A 21,328-nucleotide genomic window follows, 5' to 3' on the forward strand; every position below is an offset into this window, starting at 1 on the left:
GTTGTGTTCAAGTGTTTACCAAGTAAAACATTAACGAGATTGTTGCGTTCAAATGTCTACTAAGTACATCAATAGTAAGAATGTTGCGTTCAAGTGTTTACCAAGTAAAATATTAATGAGATTGTTGCGTTCAAATGTCTATTAAGTACATCAATAGTAAGAATATTGTGTTCAAGTGTTTACCAAGTAAAATAATAGTGGGAGTGTTGCGTTCAAATGTCTACTAAGTACATCAATAGTAAGGATGGTGTGTTCAAGTGTTTACCAAGTAAAATAATAGTGTTGCATTCAAATGTCTACTAAGTACATTAAAAGTAAGAATGTTGTGTTCAAGTGTTTACCAAGTAAAACATTAACGAGATTGTTGCGTTCAAATGTCTATTAAGTACATCATTAGTAAAACTGTTGCGTTCAAGTGTTTACCAAGTAAAACATGAACGAGAGATGTGATGTTCATGCACGGTTAATTTTATGCACCAGTAAAAAAACATGGTAACACGTTAGTATGGGGAACATATTCACCATAAATTAGTTGTTTATTAACATGCAAATTAGTAACACATTGGCTCTTAACTAGTCATTATTAAGTACTTATTAATTCCTTATTCGGCATGGCCTTATTATAACCCAAACCCTCTATAACACTGACCCTAACAAATACCTCTAAATTAAGTCTTTATTACTTAGAACAGGGGGGCTCATTACGTCGATCGCGAGCTACCGGTCGATCATGGAGGGTGTGTCAGTCGATCACCAGCCAGGCATTAAAAAAATAGTCCTAAAAATGAGCGATCATAAATCTTCACTATGACGTCACTTTCGTCACTTGATTGACATTCACGGCACCCGAGGGTCTTCTGAGATGAGCTCGTGCACAAGCTAGCAAGCTACGGAGTTTGCCGACAATGTATTTCTTGTAAAGTGTATACAAAAGAGTACGGAAGCTGGATAAATAAGATGCCAAAAACCAACCACTTTCATGTGGTATTGGACAGAAAGGAGGACTTTTTTTCTCCTCCATTCGAAAATGTGGACGTCATCCGCACCACTGTCTGATTCCAATCAATGCAAGTCATCAGAATCAGGTAATACACCAACTTATATTCTTGTCTTCATGAAAGAAAGGAATCTATATGTGTTAAACATGCTTGTATTATCTTTAAACACTTTTAACTTATTAACAATATTAATTATATGTGTTAAACATGCTTGTATTATCTTTAAACACCTTTGACTTGTTAACAATATTAACTATATGTGTTAAACATGATTGTATTATCTTTAAACACCTTTAACTTGTTAACAATATTAACTATATGTGTTAAACATGCTTGTATTATCATTAAACACCTTTGACTTGTTAACAATATTAACTATGTGTTAAACATGATTGTATTATCTTTAAACACCTTTAACTTATTAACAATATTAACTATATGTGTTAAACATGCTTGTATTATCATTAAACACCTTTAACTTGTTAACAATATTAACTATATGTGTTAAACATGCTTGTATTATCATTAAACACCTTTAACTTGTTAACAATATTAACTATATGTGTTAAACATGCTTGTATTATCATTAACCACCTTTAAGTTGTTATCAATATTAACTATATGTGTTAAACATTCTTGTATTATCATTAAACCCCTTTAATTTATGAACAATATTAACTATATGTGTTAAACATGCTTGCATTATCTTTAAACACCTTTAACCTATTAACAATATTAACTATATGTGTTAAACATGCTTGTATTATCATTAAACACCTTTAACTTGTTAACAATATTAACTATATGTGTTAAACATGCTTGTATTATCTTTAACCACCTTTAAGTTGTTATCAATATTAACTATATGTGTTAAACATTCTTGTATTATCATTAAACCCCTTTAATTTATGAACAATATTAACTATATGTGTTAAACATGCTTGCATTATCTTTAAACACCTTTAACCTATTAACAATATTAACTATATGTGTTAAACATGCTTGTATGATCATTAAACACCTTTAACTTGTTAACAATATTAACTATATGTGTTAAACATGCTTGTATTATCATTAAACACCTTTAACTTGTTAACAAAAACATATATTTCATAAATAAGTAAATATAAATGATATATATGAATGAGGTAGATCCCCACGACTTGATCAATTGAAAAGTAGCTCGCCTGCAGAAAAAGTGTGAGCACCCCTGACTTAGAATATGTTCCCCCTAGTGTCCAAATAACTCTAAATTAAGTCTTTGTTACTTAGAATATGTTCCCCTGTACTAAAGTGTTACCAAAAACATATAACTTTGTCTTGAATTTGAAAAAAAATAACATTTTATTTTTCACTAAAGAAGGATTCAGTGAACGCGCATATGAAACTGGTGGGGTTCGGTACCTCCAACAAGGTTAAGAACCACTGATATAGTTCAATCTCGGTTCACACTCCATGTCGGAAGGTGGCGGTAATGCACACCATTAAACCAAAGAAGAAGAAGAAGATCGAGCTCAGGGCCGGAAGTTAAAGTAAAAGGCGGGCATTTCTAGTGAAGTGAACACATAGCGGTTGTTATTGTTGTTGTTGTTGTTATTGTTGATGTTGATGCCGCCATCGAAACACCACTTTTGTATTTGAAGACTTTGAACAAACGCACGCATGCCGGACACGCCTTTACTTCTCGACAATGCACGACGTACGTACAGTCTCGTGTTGGCGTTCAACACACGAACAAATGGCAACCGGCAGCTAGCTCACGTCGTGTTAGCTTTGTGACAAAGTGTCTCAAATGGAGAGTAATCATCCAACTTTGGTAAGTCAACTCCTCTTTTTCCTCCGTCCTCGCGGCTTTTCTGTCCGCTTGCCGAATGGCGTGATGTGTCCAAATTTATGCTGCCGTTGATCGTACTGTAGTTACAGCCGTGTTATCTTGTATCAACATGGTCAATCTGCAACTCCTCACTAATTCAGCCTCAGCGTTTAAATGTCGAACCGTCTGTCTGCAGAAGAGACCGAAGAGGAAGCTGCACTTCTTGACGAGCACACAAAAGTAAGTTCAACCGCCTTCACTCTTGTCTGGACACAACACTTAGTTCAAGTAGGGCTAGGCGATATGGCCTTTTATATATTGTTTGGCCATGTCACGATACACCATATATATCTTGATATTTTTCCTTAGCCTTGAATGAACACTTGATGCATATAATCACAACAGTCATACTTGCCAACCTTGAGACCTCCGATTTCGGGGGTGGGGGCGTGGTTAAGAGGGGAGGAGTATATTTACAGCTAGAATTCATCAAGTCAAGTATTTCATATATCTATATATATATATATATATGGATATAAGAAATACTTGACTTTCAGTAAATTCTAGCTATATATACATATTTATTTTATTTTATATATATATTAGAGATGCGCGGATAGGCAATTATTGAATTATTAATTGAATTTATTTCAATTAATATTAACTTGTTAACGTTATAATGCTCAAATAGCGACGAGGGCGGGGTGCACAGTGAACAATTTTGCGACAAAGATGAACCTTTATTGATTGATCTGCAGCCATGACAAAATATCAGACAATCTCCATTGTCAACGACAGGCAGGAAAATAAAGATAAACACATGCCTCATAAGCCTTAGGCTGTCAATCACACGCACAAACTTAAATTATACAATAACATGTGTATGTCATCCCTATTTAAACAAAAATAAATTAAATACATAATAATAATAAATTACCTGCAACTTATTGGCCAAGGCAAATAGCTGGTCTTTTTCCCCCTGGTCTTCAGTATTCCCTTTTTAGTTTGTCGTGTACCACGTTGGCTGCCGGCGTTGCCATCTTTTTTTCTTTTTTTTACTGTTGTGTTGTGTTGTGGTGTGCTGCAGTGCCTGATGAATAATTGCCTGTTTCAAAGAGTGCTGCACGTTTTTCGTATGTGGGTAACAACATTTAACTATGTATATATATTTCCGAATTGGTTCAACCGCCACCCGCCCGATCTATTTAAAATCTATTTTTTTTGTCATGTCACCCGCCCGACCCGCGGATTATCCGCGGACTCCGCGGTTGTGTCCGCAAACCGCGCATCTCTAATATATATATATATATATATATATATATATATATATATATATATATATATATATATAAAAGAAATACTTGAATTTCAGTGTTCATTTATTTACACATATACACACACATAACACTCATCTACTCATTGTTGAGTTAAGGGGTGAATTGTCCATCCTTGTTCTATTCTCTGTCACTATTTTTCTAACCATGCTGAACACCCTCTCTGATGATGCATTGCTGTGTGGCACGCACAAAAGTGCTTTCATCAAATGCACTGGAGTCTGGAATCTTCCATCTCTCCTATCCAGGTCCAATCGCAGCTACGGCTTGGAACTTACAAGCGTATTTCTTCATCTTACTCGTCGTCGGCGTCGCCACGGCTGTATCTTCCTCGTTCTTCTGCTTCGTCTCCTTGTTGTGTGCGCAGTTGTGCACTACACTCTCTCAAAGCGGTAGATGTTATTGTCACATATGCATGTACAGTAGATGGCAGTATTGTCCTGTTTAAGAGTGTCACAACATTGCTGTTTACGGCAGACAAACTGCTTTACGGTAGACGAAAACGTGACTGCTGTTGTTGTGTGTTGTTACCGCGCTGGGAGGACGTTAATGAAACTGCCTAACAATAAACCCACATAAGAAACCAAGAACTCGCCCTCGATCATTCTACAGTTATAACGTGATTGGGCAGGCACTCTGTTTATATTGTGGGAAAGCGGACGTGAAAACAGGTCAGGTCCGCATGGAGCTGGAGGGGGCGTGGCCTCCAGCTCGGCCTGAATTTCGGGATATTTTCGGGAGAGGCGCTGAATTTCGGGAGTCTCCCGGAAAATCCGGGAGGGTTGGCAAGTATGACACCAGTATTAGTTTATTAAGGATCCCCATTAGTCTACACAGCAGTGGAGACTATTCTTCCTGGGGTCCAGGCAAAAAACATCACACAATCACAAAACAAAAGATTCCAATGCAGTACAACATGATCAAATAATAAAATGTTCTAATGCAAAAATAGCAACAACAAAGAACCAAAAAAAGTAATAATAACTTTGAGTTTACATAATAATGTTCATACCAAAGATAAAAAGAGCAATATAAAAATATATACCGTATTTCCTTGAATTGCCGCCGGGGCGGTAAATAATTTAAAACCTCTTCTCACTCCGGCGCTTACCAAAGGCATGCGGTAAATATAAGCATGCGCTAATTATTTTAAAACCTCTTCTCACTCTGGCGCTTACCAAAGGCATGCGGTAAATTTAGGTCTGCGCTTATAAATTTGAGTGTGATGTAAGGATACCATCATGAAAAGCACATTTAATAAAAATAAAAAAACGTTATTATGCTCTTACCTTTACTTATAAATGAAGTCCATGCGCAGCTCCTTCTGAACAAAAGCATCAATGACTTGTTTATAGAAGTCTTCCTTATCTTTCTTCAGTTTTAAAAGTCTCTCTGTCTCGATGGAGATCTTCCTTTATGTATTACCTCCTGCTTCGATTGAAAGTCCAGTTTAGAAAACTGTTTTATTTTAGATATGTAATCCTCCATGTTAAAAGTGCAAGCGAGAGGAAAAAATAAACGATCGCTGCTAACTGTTGCTGCTTGTTGTCACTTCTTCTGCAGCCGAGTAGTCGCAAGAAGGATCACTAGCGCCCTCTACCACCAGGGGGCGGGAGGCATTTAATGACTCATATTTGACACACGCAGCTACGGTATATTAATAAAACATAGATGCTTACTGTTCTTTTTAGCATATTCAATAGCTTGGACCTTAAATCCTACCGTATAGCTCTTAATCTTCTTCCCTTTATGCGATTTCAAAATATTTAAATCAGCCTCCTCCATTTTGAAAATGATGACAGGTGAAGTGTCACTCCTGACGTGACGAGTTTGACCCGGCGAAAATTGTAGGCATATGCTAATTATTTTGTGAAACGAGTTTGACCCGGCGGAAATTCGAGACATGCGCTAATAAAAATAATATTTTGCGAAACGAGTTTGACCCGGCGGTAATGCTAAGCATGCACTAATTATTTAGCGAAACGAGTTTGACCCGGCTGTAGTTCTAGGCAGGCGCATACTATATACCTGGTGGCAATTCAAGGAAATTCGGTATATATTTCTTTGCAAAAATAAAACAAAGAACCAATGGCCTAAAACAGTGGGTTCGGCAGAGCCTCCGCCGCAGCGGTCAAGACACACCAGACTCATGAATTGATTAACGTGGACTCCGACTTAATTAAACAAGTTGAAAATCTTATTCAGGTGTTACCATTTAGTGGTCAATTGTACAGAATGTGTACTGTACTGTACAATCTACTAATAAAAGTTTCATTCAATCAATCAATCGTGTAAATAAAAACTTCTCCCTATCGGCGTATCTGTACTGTAAAGTTAAAATTTGAATGACAATAAAAAAGAAGTCTAAGTATTATGAATACCCTCAAACAATGTTCCCTCTAATTTTCCATCTGATTTTCAAGTGTGTAATTTGTTGTGAGTTCATGCACTGTGTTGGTTTTGTTCTTTGAACAAGGTGATGTTCATGCACGGTTCATTTTGCGCACTATTAAAAAAAACATAACTTTGTCTTGAATTTGAAAAGAATAAAATAAAACATTTTATTTTTCACTAAAGAAGGGTTCGGTGAATGTGCGTATGAAACTGGTGGGGTTCGGTACCTCCAACAAGGTTAAGAACCACTGGCCTAAAATATACACATTAGTGTACCAAAGACAAACAATAAGTGACGAAAAAGTACCATCCATCCATTTTCTACTGCTTGTCCCACAATCAATAAGATAGTCAATAGTCAATACAAAAAGTCATGACATTAGGTACAATCTAGAATAATCTCTTTCCGTAATACTTCTCCTCTTAGTCTATTTTTAAAACCCACTATGCTGGTGATTGATACCAGATATTGTGGAAGTCCATTCCAGTAAGTGATTGCCCTATACATTACAGTCTTTTTCAAAACATCAGTTTTGGGTTTAAGACGGGTGAAAGCACCTCTTAGGGCTAGCCTGGTATCATAGTTGTGACTGTCATTAGCAAGCAACAGCTGAGAATACAGATATGAAGGTTTATGGTATGTATAGATTTAATAAAATAAAATCAAACTACACGCTATTCTTTCACCAACTCTCATCCATGACAATTCAATATGCATGATCTCAACGCCGATCCTAAATGAGCAATGGAGAGCTAGTCTGGCAGCTCGGTTTTGGGTAAGGTGTATTTTATTTAGTTCTTGTTTAGATGCATTAGACCAGATTGATGATTCTATGTGTCTACATTAAAACATTCTTCGTACTGCATTAAACCCTTGTGTCGTGTTCGGGTCTGAGGGACCCATTTTCATTTTTTATTAAAAGAAAAATGATACAATTAATTAATTTTTCAAACTGAGACTCACTGACTTTGACTCATTTTCTGTGAAGAACATATATCAGAATACATATTTAATGACCATACACCCCCCCTACACATTTCTATTACGGTACATATAAGATGTGTGGAAATTGATGTTCTGTGTACAAAACATCTACCATATTTTTCGGACTATAAGTCGCAGTTTTATTCATAGTTTGGCCGGGGGTGCGCCTTATACTCAGGAGCGACTTATGTGTGAAATTATTAACCCATTACCATAGAATATCAAATAATATTATTCATCTCATTCACGTAAGAGACTAGACGTATAAGATTTCATGGGATTTAGGGATTAGGAGTGACAGATTGTTTGGTAAACGTATAGCATGTTCTATATGTTATAGTTATTTGAATGACTCTTACCATAATATGTTACGTTAACATACCAGGCACGTTCTCAGTTGGTTATTTATGCCTCATATAACGTACACTTATTCAGCCTGTTGTTCACTATTCTTTATTTGTTTTAAATTGCCTTTCAAATGTCTATTCTTGTTGTTGGGTTTTATCAAATAAATTTCCCCCAAAAATGCGACTTATACTCCAGTGCGGCTTATATATGTTATTTTCCTTCTTTATTGTGCATTTTCGGCCGGTGCGACTTATACTCCGGAGCGACTTATACTCCGCAAAATACGGTACACACCCCTGTTCAAATGTGAGGTTTTCGTGATGTAAGCAAATGACCACAGGACATTCGAATGTGACCTATAACCAGTACAATGCGATCAATAACAAACTGAAACCTTTAAAGGTGAATAATATAAAATACAAAATGTATATATTGATGTGGCAATATTTGCCCACTATTCTTTGCAAAACCGTGCCAAATTTGACAGATTGTGAGGGCATCTCCTTTGCACCATCACCCCACATATGTTGCATCGGGTTCAGGTCTGAACTCTGGCTGGGAGAGCATTATTTTAGTTTTACTTGGATTCAAACAGTCTGTTTTGGCCCAGCCATCTTTTTAATGTGTTTATTTTCTTCTGTTATTAATTGTATTCGCTTCTGTGTGTTCTCTCCTGCAGTCGTGTAACGCTAACTGAGTGTTTGAATTTTGTCATTTCAGTCCACTTAAAGCAAAATGGGCGGGCGACCTGTCATTAGAAGACGTCGACAGGATGTTTGATGACTTGGGTGAGTTTGTGTGGTGGATTTATTATTGTATTTTAGTATCAGTATGTTAATGTCTTCATATTTTTATGCACAGAGCCTGACTCTAGCGTTGAGTTACCTTCCACGTCCTCAATGCTGGAGGATAGCGAGGAAAGCCAGAAATCCGTAAGAGCTTCACCAATTTCACTGTGTCTGACACCAAGAACTGCTAAATGTCAAAATGTAAGTTCTGCTAAACAACTCTTGCTTTGGTGCACAACTTCACTTTTCTGCATCTCTTTAGCTTCCAAAAAAGGCTCAGTTCCGTCTTTCAGCACCGTCATCAAGTCCCCAGTTACACCCCCGTAAGAGACGCGCTTACAATCCAATCTGAAGCGTTTCTGGCTTTCTTCGATAGCTACTGACTTGTTTCTACATGCCTCAGATGCAGACACTCCTTTTCAAGGACATGGGCCGGTGAAGACTTCCAGTCCCATCAAAGAGGGCAGGGATTTACCGCAGACGGACAGCAAAGCCAAAGACCGGGCAATGTCGCCGATCCTCTTTGACAACCGAGAAGAAGCGGGGAGGACACAGCCTTCATCCTCCATTCAGTAAGGATTGATCGACAAAATACTTCCTTATGCTACGTGTACAATACAGGTACTGCGTCGCTACACGGCAACGTTTAATCATTGAAATATACAGTGGTACTTCAACTTAGTCATTTGAGATACAAGCTGTCTGTCTGCTTGCTTTATGCTTTAAGTTGCAAGTAGGGATGTAACGATATGAACATTTCATACCACCGGTTATCCTCATTATCATGGCATTGTTGAATGTGCTCAAAAAGTAACTTATTACCAAGTTTTATGAAAACAATAAATAAAAAGCCACACAAGATATTTTTTTGGCAAAAGAAATAGGGCTGCACAATTATGGCCAAAATAATGATCATGACTATTATCAATATTGATATCACGATTATTAATCCCGATTATTTACTATGTTATGTAAAAAGAAAAATGATGGCCCTTTTTGGCAGAATAAATTTTGGCTCCACGATTATGGCCAAAATAATGATCATGACTATTATTATCAATATTGATATCACGATTATTTACTATGTTATGTAAACATTTCTTATTGCCCTTTTTGGCAGAAGACATATAGGGTTGCACGATTATGGCCAAAATAATGATCATGATTATTTTTTATCAATATTGAAATCACAATTATTAATCATGATTATTTACTATGTTATGTAAAACCATTTTTGTATTTCCTCTTTTGGCAGAAGAAATAATGATCATGACTATTATCAACATTGAAATCACGATTATTAATCATGATTATTTACTATGTGATGTAAAATGTTTGATTGCCCTTTTTGGCAGAAGAAATAGGGCTGCACAAGTATGGCCAAAATAATCATCACTATTATTTTTATCAATATTGAAATCACGATTATTTACTATGTTATGTAAAACATTTTTTTTATTGCCCTTTTTGGAAGAAGTAATAGGGCTGCACGATTATGGCCAAAATAATAATCACAATTATTTTTTATCAATATTGAAATCACAATTATTAATCACTATTATTTACTATGTTATGTCAAACATTTTTTATTGCCCTTTTTGGCAGAAGAAATAGGGCTGCACGATTATGGCCAAAATAATAATCACGATTATTTTTTATCAACATTGAAATCATGATTATTTACTATGTTATGTAAAACATTTTTTTATCGCCCTTTTTGGAAGAAGTAATAGGGCTGCACGATTATGGCCAAAATAATAATCACAATTATTTTTATCAATATTGAAATCACAATTATTAATCACGATTATTTACTATGTTATGTAAAACATTTTTTATTGCCCTTTTTGGCAGAAGAAATAGGGCTGCACGATTATGGCCAAAATAATAATCACGATTATTTTTTATCAATATTGAAATCATGATTATTTACTATGTTATGTAAAACCATTTTTGTATTTCCCTTTTTGTAAGAAGAAATAGGGCTACACGATTATGACCAAAATAATGATCACGATTCATTTTGTCAATATTGATATCGTGATTATTAATCCCGATTATTTACTATGTTAAGTAAAAAAAATGTATTGCCCTTTTTGGCAGAAGACATAGGGCTGCACAATAATGGCCAAAATAATGATCATGATTATTTTTTATCAATATTGAAATCACGATTATTAATCCCAATTATTTACTATGTTATGTAAAATATTTGATTGCCCTTTTTGGCAGAAGAAATAGAGCTGCACAATTATGGCCAAAATAATAATCACAATCATTTTTATCAATATTAAAATCACAATTATTAATCCCAATTATTTACTATGTTATGTAAAATATTTGATTGCCCTTTTTAGTAGAAAAAATAGGGCTGCGCGATTATGGCCAAAATAATGATCACGATTATTTTTATCAATATTGAAATCCCGATTATTAATCGCGATTATTTACTATGTAATGTAAAAAAATTGATTGCCCTTTTTGGCGGAAGAAATAGGGCTGCGCGATTATGGCCAAAATAATGATCACGATCATTTTGATCAATATTGAAATCACGAATCTTAATCATGATAATTTATTATGTTATGTAAAAAAAATGTCATTGTCCTTTTTGGAACAAGAAATAGGGCTGCACAATTATGGCCAAAATAATAATCACAGTTATTTTTATCAATATTGAAATCACAATTATTAATCACGATTATTTAATATGTTATGTAAAACATTTTTTATTGCCCTTTTTGGCAGAAGAAATAGGGCTGCACGATTATGGCCAAAATAATAATCACGATTACTTTTTATCAATATTGAAATCACGATTATTGATCATAATTATTTACTATGTTATGTAAAACCATTTTTGTATTTCCCTTTTTGTAAGAAGAAATAGGGCTACACGATTATGACCAAAATAATGATCACGATTCATTTTGTCAATATTGATATCGTGATTATTAATCCCGATTATTTACTATGTTAAGTATAAAAAAAAATGTATTGCCCTTTTTGGCAGAAGACATAGGGCTGCACAATAATGGCCAAAATAATGATCATGATTATTTTTATCAATTTTGAAATCACGATTATTAATCCCACTTATTTACTATGTTATGTAAAATATTTGATTGCCCTTTTTGGCAGAAGAAATAGAGCTGCACAATTATGGCCAAAATAATAATCACAATCATTTTTATCAATATTAAAATCACAATTATTAATCCCAACAATGTTATGTAAAATATTTGTTTGCCCTTTTTAGCAGAAAAAATAGGGCTGCGCGATTATGGCCAAAATAATGATCACGATTATTTTTATCGATATTGAAATCCCGATTTTTAATCGCGATTATTTACTATGTTATGTAAAAAATTGATTGCCCTTTTTGGCGGAAGAAATAGGGCTGCGCGATTATGGCCGAAATAATGATCACGATTATTTTGATCAATATTGAAATCACGAATCTTAATCATGATAATTTATTATGTTATGTAAAAAAAATGTTATTGTCCTTTTTGGAACAAGAAATAGGGCTGCACAATTATGGCCAAAATAATAATCACAATTATTTTTATCAATATTGAAATCACAATTATTAATCACGATTATTTAATATGTTATGTAAAACATTTTTTATTGCCCTTTTTGGCAGAAGAAATAGGGCTGCACGATTATGGCCAAAATAATAATCACGATTATTTTTATCAATATTGAAATCACGATTATTATTCACAATGATTTACTCTGTAATGTAAAACATTTTGTTGCCCTTTTTATTTTAAACAAACAGTACGTGAACAGGGCTTTCATGTCAAAATTAAACTTAAAAAAGGAGCTTGGTTTGCTCACCCTATCACATTGTTGGGTCTCAAGCGCCCCCTACAGGACCGCCAAAAAATGTGTTTCTCAGCTGTGGTCAGGAAGGGCCGCAGTGGGAGTCAGTTATAATACACTTTTCCACCACTTGTGGCAGTAATGACAATATCAAAGAAAGTGAAGAAGTCTGGAGTTGAAGTCAGAGAAACGTTTCTGAAGTGCAAAAATTATGACTAAAGTGGTGAAGCTGTGTTTTTATTTGCACTTTAATATTATTGACAGTATAGTTAAGAAAAATATTAATTACTAACTAGTTTTTTTCAGCACAACATAATTGTGAATGTGAGTGTGAATGTTGTCCCTGTGATGAGGTGGCGACTTGTCCAGGGTGTACCCCGCCTACCGCCCGAATGCAGCTGAGCTGGGCTCCAGCACCCTCTGCGACCCTGAAAGGGACAAGCGCTAGAAAATGGATGTATAGATAATTGTATGTAAATGTATTATTCCATCAGTTACAAAAGAGTCCCTTCTTATGTAGTATATTTGCTAAGTTGGTTAGTACTTACCGTATTTTCCGCACTATAAGGCGCACCGGATTATTAGCCGCACCTTCTATGAATTACATATTTCATAATTTTGTCCACCAATAAGCCGCCCCGGACTATAAGCCGCGCCTACGCTGCGCTAAAGTGAATGTCAAAAAAACGCTGCGCTAAAGTGAATGTCAAAAAAACAGTCAGATAGTTCAGTCAAACTTTAATAATATATTGAAAACCAGCGTTCTAACAACTCTGTCCCAAAATGTACGCAAATGTGCAATCACAAACATAGTAAAATTCAAAATGGTGTAGAGCAATAGTAACATAATGTTGCTCGAACGTTAATGTCACAACACACAAAATAAACATAGCGCTCACCTTCTGAAGTTATTCTTCATTCGTAAATCCTTCGAATTCTTCGTCTTCGGTGTCCGAATTGAAAAGTTGCGCAAGCGTGGTATCCAAAATGGCCGGTTCCGTCTCGTCGAAGTCATCGGGAGTCAGTGTCGCTGTTGTTCTGTGAATCCTGCCTTCCGGAAAGCTCGGACCACAGTTGTGACCGAAATATCTGCCCAGGCATTTACGATCCACTGGCAAATGTTGGCGTATGTCGTCCGGCGCTGTCTGCCCGTCTTAGTGAAGGTGTGTTCGCCTTCGGAGCTGTGTGAAAAAAGCCACCCGGCCTCTTCGCGTAAACTTCCCTTAACCACTCGCTCATCTTTTCTTCATCCATCCATCCCTTCGAGTTAGATTTTATGATGACGCCGGCTGGAAAGGTCTCTTTTGGCAAGGTCTTCCTTTTGAATATCACCATGGGTGGAAGTTAGCATGGCAAGCTAGAACCACAGTGAAGGATGACTTCTCATTCCCTGTGGTGCGAATATTCACCGTACGTGCTCCCGTTCCACAGTGCGGTTCACAGGAATATCAGTTGCTGTGAAATACGGTAGTAATCCGTGTGCGGATGGAGAGATTGCGTCTTTTTATGAACCGGATCCTTGTCCTTTGTAGGAGCCATTTTGTGGTCTTTACAGATGTAAACAGGAAATGAAACGTACGGTGATATCCGCGCGTTTTTTCTTCTTCTTCCGGGGGCGGGTGGTTGCTTAAAGCGCTTCCTGTTCTATGGGGGCGGGTGCTTTCCTTGGCGGTTGCTTGCGTAGAAGAAGAAGCGCTTCCTGTTCTACCGGGAAAAAAGATGGCGGCTGTTTACCGAAGTTGCGAGATCGAAACTTTATGAAAATTAATCGTAATAAAGCGCACCGGGTTATAAGGCGCACTGTTAGCTTTTGAGAAAATGTGTGGTTTTTAGGTGCGCCTTATAGTGCGGAAAATACGGTATTTGTCTAATCAGCCTGACCTAAGCCTAAGGTTTATGTGTTCATAATAAATAATCATCTTTGTGATGAACACATGCTTTCATAAAAACAATGAAAGTGTGAACTGAACATGGCTTGTATATATGCATTTTCATGAAAGGAATAAAAAGAAATGATGATGATATCATTTGACAAAACTGTAAACCGTAAGTAGGTTACCGTAGATATCATTGAATATGATTCAAATCAAGATTACTAATTCTGCTGTACTATTTCATATTCATCCATCTTTGCACATTAATCATCCCTCCAGGAGCTTGCGGACCCTTTTTTGTGATTGTTGCAGCCTAAAATGCTGGATTTTGTGGCATCCCTTTTTCACAAAGTTGCTGTGAAACTTGCGATGACAAGACTTTGAAGACTTTGAAGTAACATTGCAACTTTATCAACTTAGCCCGAAAAGCACAATATGTCATCAAATCAAAGAAAAAATGTTTTGTTTGCAGAGCAGTTTTTTTTTAACTTTGCCAATCATTTACCAGCCACCTGTCTTGCTGTTCAGAGTGTCGTGTAAAAGCATGAAAAGTGCTATATGAATAAAGTTAGATTTGATGTAGCTGCCAAGGTGTTTGTTGTGACAGCTATGCACTTTTATTCCCTTTAGACATGGTGACTCTGACTTGGAGTCGCCACCCAGCCAGATCGTCCTCAGCAAGCGCATAGGCCCTCTCCAGAACAGAGCGGCACGACTGTAAGTTTTTATTTTATATGGAGTTTTACCCCCCACCCATAATGCCTTATATGTTAAAGTTTAAGTACCAATGATTACACTATGTGTAAAAAGCATTACAGTTGATGTTTAGAGACATAAAATAGGCTTTGGCTAATAGTCAATGAGTCAATAAATGAAAAGGGAAGGCTAAGTTAGCCGTCTTCGTCTCTGTCTTTCAAATTGGATACAAGAGGGTTCACTCTGTGCATCGCTCTCAGCACCGAAGCAGGTTTATTGCACAGTAGAATTACATGAACAAAGTGAGATTCTTGTCAGTCATCCACAAGCTCTGCTTCAGTTTGCGCAGGCGGCACCTATTTGCAATCCTTCTCCACACATTTTTCTGTGTGGAAAATAATGACTTTAGACATTGGACAGACTTTATTGATCTACAAGGGAAATTGTTCCACACAGTAGCTCAGTTACAAAGGATGGAAAGGATAATGCACACAAGGGCGAAAACAAAAGGTTAGACTAAAAATGTTCCCTTAGTAGCAAAATTAAAATATAACATATTTGTAATATTTACATATTACCGTATTTTTCGGACTATAAGTCGCAGTTTTTTTCATAGTTTGACCGGGGGTGCGACTTATACTCAGGAGCGACTTATGTGTGAAATTATTAACACATTAGCGTAAAATATCTAATAATATTATTTAGCTCATTCACGTAAGAGACTAGACCATTACGTCGATCGCGAGCTACCGGTCGATCTCGGAGGGTGTGTCAGTCGATCACCAGCCAGGCATTAAAAAAATAGTCCTAAAAATGAGCGATCATAAATCTTCACTATGACGTCACTTTCGTCACTTGATTGACATTCACGGCACCCGAGGGTCTTCTGAGATGACGCTGGTTGCTGCCAGCTCATTAAAATTACCGACTGGTAGGCGAGAAACACTTTAATTCAACAGACTCTGGCGCCGTACCTGTCGTCAAAACTCCAAAGACCGACTGCACAGTTGCACTAACAAAATAGGAGTCTCAGAAAGCTGGCGTGCACAAGCTAGCAAGCTACGGAGTTTGCCAACAATGTATTTCTTGTAAAGTGTATACAAAGGAGTACGGAAGCTGGACAAATAAGATGCCAAAAACCAACCACTTTCATGTGGTATTGGACAGAAAGGAGGACTTTTTTTCTCCTCCATTCGAAAATGCGGACCTTATCAGCACCACTGCATAATCAATGCAAGTCATCAGAATCAGGTAATACACCAACTTATATTCTTGTCTTCATGAAAGAAAGGAATCTATATGTGTTAAACATGCTTGTATTATCTTTAAACACCTTTAACTTATTAACAATATTAACTATGTGTTAAACATGCTTGTATTATCTTTAAACACCTTTAACTTATTAACAATATTAACTATATGTGTTAGACATGCTTGTATTATCTTTAAACACCTTTAAGTTGTTAACAATATTAACTATATGTATTAAACATTCTTGTATTATCATTAAACACCTTTAATTGTTTAACAATATTAACTATGTGTTAAACATGCTCGTATTATCATTAAACACCTTTAACTTGTTAACGATATTAACTATATGTATTAAACATGCTTGTATTATCATGAAACACCTTTAATTTTTTAACAATATTAACTATATGTGTTAAACATGCTTGCATTATCTTTAAACACCTTTTACTTGTTAACAATATTAACTATATGTATTAAACATGCTTGTATTATCATTAAACACCTTTAATTTTTTAACAATATTAACTATGTGTTAAACATGCTTGCATTATCATTAAACACCTTGTTAACAAAAACATATATTTCATAAATAAGTAAATGTAAATTATATATATGAATGAGGTAGATCCCCACGACCTGATCAATTGAAAAGTAGCTCGCCTGCAGAAAAAGTGTGAGCACCCCTGGACTAGACGTAAGATTTCATGGGATTTAGCGATTAGGAGTGACAGATTGTTTGGTAAACGTATAGCATGTTCTATATGTGATAGTTATTTGAATGACTCTTACCATAATATGTTACGTTAACATACCAGGCACGTTCTCAGTAGGTAATTTATGCCTCATATAACGTACACTTATTCAGCCTGTTGTTCACTATTCTTTATTTATTTTAAATTGCCTTTCAAATGTCTATTCTTGGTGTTGGGTTTTATCAAATACATTTCCCCCAAAAATGCGACTTATACTCCAGTGCGACTTATATATATGTTTTTTTCCTTCTTTGTTATGCATTTTCGGCCGGTGCGACTTATACTCCGAAAAATACGGTATAAACAAAGATAGGTAGCTAACATAGAAGCGTCAGGTAATAGACAGATTTAATTTTTTGCTGTATGGCGAGTGATTATACAGCTGGATGGAGTGCGGAATGAAGGAGTTCTTGAATCGCACACTGTGGGAACAAAGCTGAAGGAGCCTGTTGGAGTATGAGCCTCGCTGTCCCTCAATTGTCTGGTAGAGTGGGTGGGAGGGCAGGATTGTCCATGATGGCGAGCAGTTTGTCCAGTGTCTTCCTGTCCCTCACCAACACAAACGCCTCATCATTTTGTCAATCCGGTTTAAGTCCCTTTTGCTGGTGCTGCTCCCCCAACAAACCACTGCAAGGTACAGGGCACTGGCCACAACAGACTGATAAAAGATCTCTTAACAGCTTGCTGCACGCATTGAAGGACCTAAGCTCTGCTCATGCCCTTTTTTAATGTGTGAGCTGAAACTAATCAATTCAATAATTATACGGTCACTTTTAAAGTACACCTCGTGAAGAGACGTTGGAGAAGGTGGGCTGTGTGAACCCCGGAAAGGATAATCGCAGCTCCTTTGATTTCTAACTTTATAAAATTCAAACATAAAAGTAAACATGTCTCCATGCATTTTTACAAAACAAGTACATAGGAAAAATGAGTAACAGTAATAAAGAAATGTAATAAAAAATACCATAAGGAAAGAATAAACAAAACAAACATGAATTATGTGCCAGGGATAACAAAAGAAAATAGAAAAAAATAAACGCATATGTACAATTTAAAACATTTTTGGTGTAAATTGCATGTTTACAAACATACATATTTACGTGGCATTGAAAAGCATTACATTAGATGTGCTGGAAGCTGCAGAAACCCTGTCTCTGTATGATACGATAATGCTCACGCCAGTCATAACGAAAGTCCAACAGCCTGCAAAATAAAGAACATGTCAAGGTTGGTTGTGTTACCGCTTTGAGACGACAGGTGGCGGTGTTGCAACATCTGTAACTGCAGAACATATGCTCTTCTGATTTCAGCAAGTCAGGGCACAAGGAGCCCCAAGCGTCCTCTTCTGAGAGGGAGTCCACGGCCAAGATGTCGGGCCATGCAAGAAAAGATATGTTTGCGTTTCTGCAGAAGCTTCGAGCTGCCGGGCAGCCCAAAGTCTCAGCGTGAGTTTGCCTTTAAGGACGCGTTCAATTGTTTGTTTGCTCCCATGGTTGCTAAGTGTGTCACGCACGTGTAAGAAGAAGTGAAGGTAATAGTATGGACATGTTTATGTGAAAAATCAAAGCAGGTAGTCACTTTGATGTTTTTATAATTTGGTGCAATTTGGCTTAACAACTGTTGTGTACATATATATACACATTTACATACACACACACACACACACACACACACTACAGGCCAAAAGTTTGGACACACCTTCTCATTCATTGGGTTTTCTTTATTTTCATGAATATATACATTGTAGATTGTCACTGAAGGCATCAAATCTATGAATGAATGCATGTGGAGTTATGTATTTAACTAAAAGAGGTAATATAACTTAAAAAATGTTTTATATTTCTTCAAAATAGTCACCTGAAAGGGTTTTCACTTCACAGATGCCATAGTTTTGATGGCTTCAGTAACAATCTACAATAGTCATGAAAATAAAGAAAATGCATAAAAATTATAATTTTGGGCAGCCCTTGTCTTTTATTTGTGGCCAGTGGCACATTTTCAAAAACCAACTAAACAAAATTTTTTTTTTAAATTACAAAGAAACCGTTTAAATGTTGATATTAAAAAAATATATATTTAAAAAAAAAAGGGAATAAGCGGTAGAAAATGGATGGATGGATAAAAAATAAACATTATATATATATATATATATATATATATATATATATATATATATATATATATTGTATTTATTTTTTGGAATATGTACATTTAAATGTTTTCTTTGTAATTTAAAAAATAAAATTTTATATACGGTATATATAATTGATTTTATTTTATTTAATTTTTTTTAATATCAACATTTAAACGTTTTCTTTGTAATTTGTAATTTAAAAAAAATGTTTTGTTTAGTTGCCTTTTCAAAATGTGCCACTGGCCACAAATAAAAGACAAGGGCTGCCCAAAATTATAATTTCAATGCGTTTTCTTTATTTTCATGACTATTGTAGATTGTCACTGAAGGCATCAAAACTATGACATCTGTGAAGTGAAAACCCTTTCAGGTGACTATTTTGAAGAAACATAAAACATTTTTTAAGTTATATTATCTCTTTTTGTTAAGTACATAACTCCACATGTATTCATTCACAGATTTGATGCCGTCAGTGACAATCTACGATGTAAATATTCATGAAAATAAAAAAAACCTAATGAATGAGAAGGTGTGTACAAACTTTTGGCCTGTAGTGTGTGTATATGTATGTGTGTAAATCAAATTATTACTTAAGTATTTCAAATAATACATAATTATTGATAAGCCTATAACATTGTTTTTCCAATTTCCATTTCTTGTAATATTTTATCATTTAAGTATATTCATTTTGCCAGTCTCAAGTAATATTGAGACTTCTCCATGAGATAGATTTAGAATTTTGTTGAATTAGGACACCGAAATATTTTCCAACGTTATTTTTTGATGCTGTAGGAATTTTATTTTTATTTTTGTTAAAACACTTATGTGAATCACTGTTGCTGTTGGCAAGTTTTGAATTCAGCCAAAATGTTTTTTGTTGTTTTTTTTTACAAATAAATGCTCCATGTGGGGAAAAAATAAAGTTATAAAATATTTCATTGGTATTTAGCGCTGGTTGGAACAGTGATGGGGATTAAAATGGAATTAATTGTGCAGGCTGACTCACATGACATACTTTAGACACACCTGGTTTACAATGTCAGCATCCGTCCACTTACCAGGTTCCACACAAGACAATGAGACCCTCCATTTTTGTCTTTTCAGGGTCAGGAAGTCCCTGACACCAGTCAAACAATCTTCTGAGAATGAGGACGAGTTCCTCATTGTGGAGGAGGAAGTGCCCTTCTCTTTTTCTAAGAGGAGCAGGAAGTCCAACAGCGATAAAGACGGCTCGACAGACAAAGGGTCAAAGGACGACTCCGCAAAACAGCCAGAGGCAGATGTGGCCGGCAGGACTCCTCTCAAAGATCAGACTGTTGGGCAGAAAGCGTCGAAGAAAAGGAGGGAGAATAAGAAGAAAGCAGCAGGGACCAAAGGTGACCGGGCTTTAAGTCCTGATGACCTTGCAGATGCAGAGCCTGAGCCTTGTAAAATCAAGGGAAAAAAAGCGCCTCCACGGGTGAAAGTGCTTCCTGATGCCGCAGAGGAACAACTTGAAGAGACCCCCAGCAGACCAATATACAAGGAGAAAGGCCAGAAGTTGTCTGGAATCAGGGGGTTCAAGTTCATTAAAGACAAACCCAAGACCAGCAGGCAGGCATCAGAAGCAAAGAACCGTCAGAAGTCGAGCAGCAAGGAACATGCAGACCTGAGTTCTCCTTCAGGTAAGTGGAACTTGTCATCAAGGGTCACGGTGAAGACTAACACTCTTTCTGTCTTCACGCAGACTTGAAGAAACTCAACGTAGATTTAGCAGATGGAAAGCCGGAGCAAAACGAATCCTTCAGTTTCGGTGCCAGTTCCTCCGAGGAAAAGCGGGTGGTGGGGAAGAGGAAAAGAAATCCACCCGGTGAGTGGTGGGTGAGTTCCCCTCAGAACACCGAGCAGCCCGAGCTGAGAGACCGGCCGCCTGGCGTCAAGAAGTCCAAACAGATGGAACCCAGCACTTCTTCCCCTGTCAAGGCCCAGAAAGAGCGCATCCTCAAAAGAAAAACCAAGGAGTCTAAGAAGACCAGGGAAGCAAAAGTCAAGATAACAAAAAGATCTGGAGGAGGTGAGACTGACAACAGAGAGGATGCAGAGCTGAGGAGCCCTCAGGAGAAACAGGAAATACTGCAGCAGGACTTG

At 36.4% G+C, this 21,328-nt stretch overlaps 1 protein-coding gene across 3 annotated transcripts in view; it reads left to right on the top strand.

Moving 5' to 3' along the window:
• The first annotated feature begins 2,516 nt into the window (after nucleotides 1-2,516).
• LOC133609369 (uncharacterized) overlaps nucleotides 2,517-21,328 on the top strand; it is a 31,414-nt gene continuing 12,602 nt past the window's right edge. The window contains exons 1-10 of one of the 3 annotated variants that reach the window (XM_061964913.1): nucleotides 2,517-2,814; nucleotides 2,973-3,051; nucleotides 8,593-8,660; nucleotides 8,734-8,861; nucleotides 8,923-8,983; nucleotides 9,064-9,232; nucleotides 14,996-15,082; nucleotides 18,378-18,512; nucleotides 20,306-20,865; nucleotides 20,928-21,328. The exon at nucleotides 20,928-21,328 is cut by the window's right edge and continues 40 nt beyond it. In XM_061964913.1, coding sequence (XP_061820897.1) covers nucleotides 8,645-8,660; nucleotides 8,734-8,861; nucleotides 8,923-8,983; nucleotides 9,064-9,232; nucleotides 14,996-15,082; nucleotides 18,378-18,512; nucleotides 20,306-20,865; nucleotides 20,928-21,328 — 1,557 coding nt within the window. In that variant the 5' untranslated portion in view covers nucleotides 2,517-2,814; nucleotides 2,973-3,051; nucleotides 8,593-8,644. The remainder of the gene's footprint in view (nucleotides 2,815-2,972; nucleotides 3,052-8,592; nucleotides 8,661-8,733; nucleotides 8,862-8,922; nucleotides 8,984-9,063; nucleotides 9,233-14,995; nucleotides 15,083-18,377; nucleotides 18,513-20,305; nucleotides 20,866-20,927) is intronic. The other 2 variants (XM_061964911.1, XM_061964912.1) reach the window with 2 other exon arrangements.

The sequence above is a fragment of the Nerophis lumbriciformis genome, linkage group LG07 (genome assembly GCF_033978685.3).
Source record: "Nerophis lumbriciformis linkage group LG07, RoL_Nlum_v2.1, whole genome shotgun sequence".
In the NCBI taxonomy this organism is placed as follows: Eukaryota; Metazoa; Chordata; class Actinopteri; order Syngnathiformes; family Syngnathidae; genus Nerophis; species Nerophis lumbriciformis.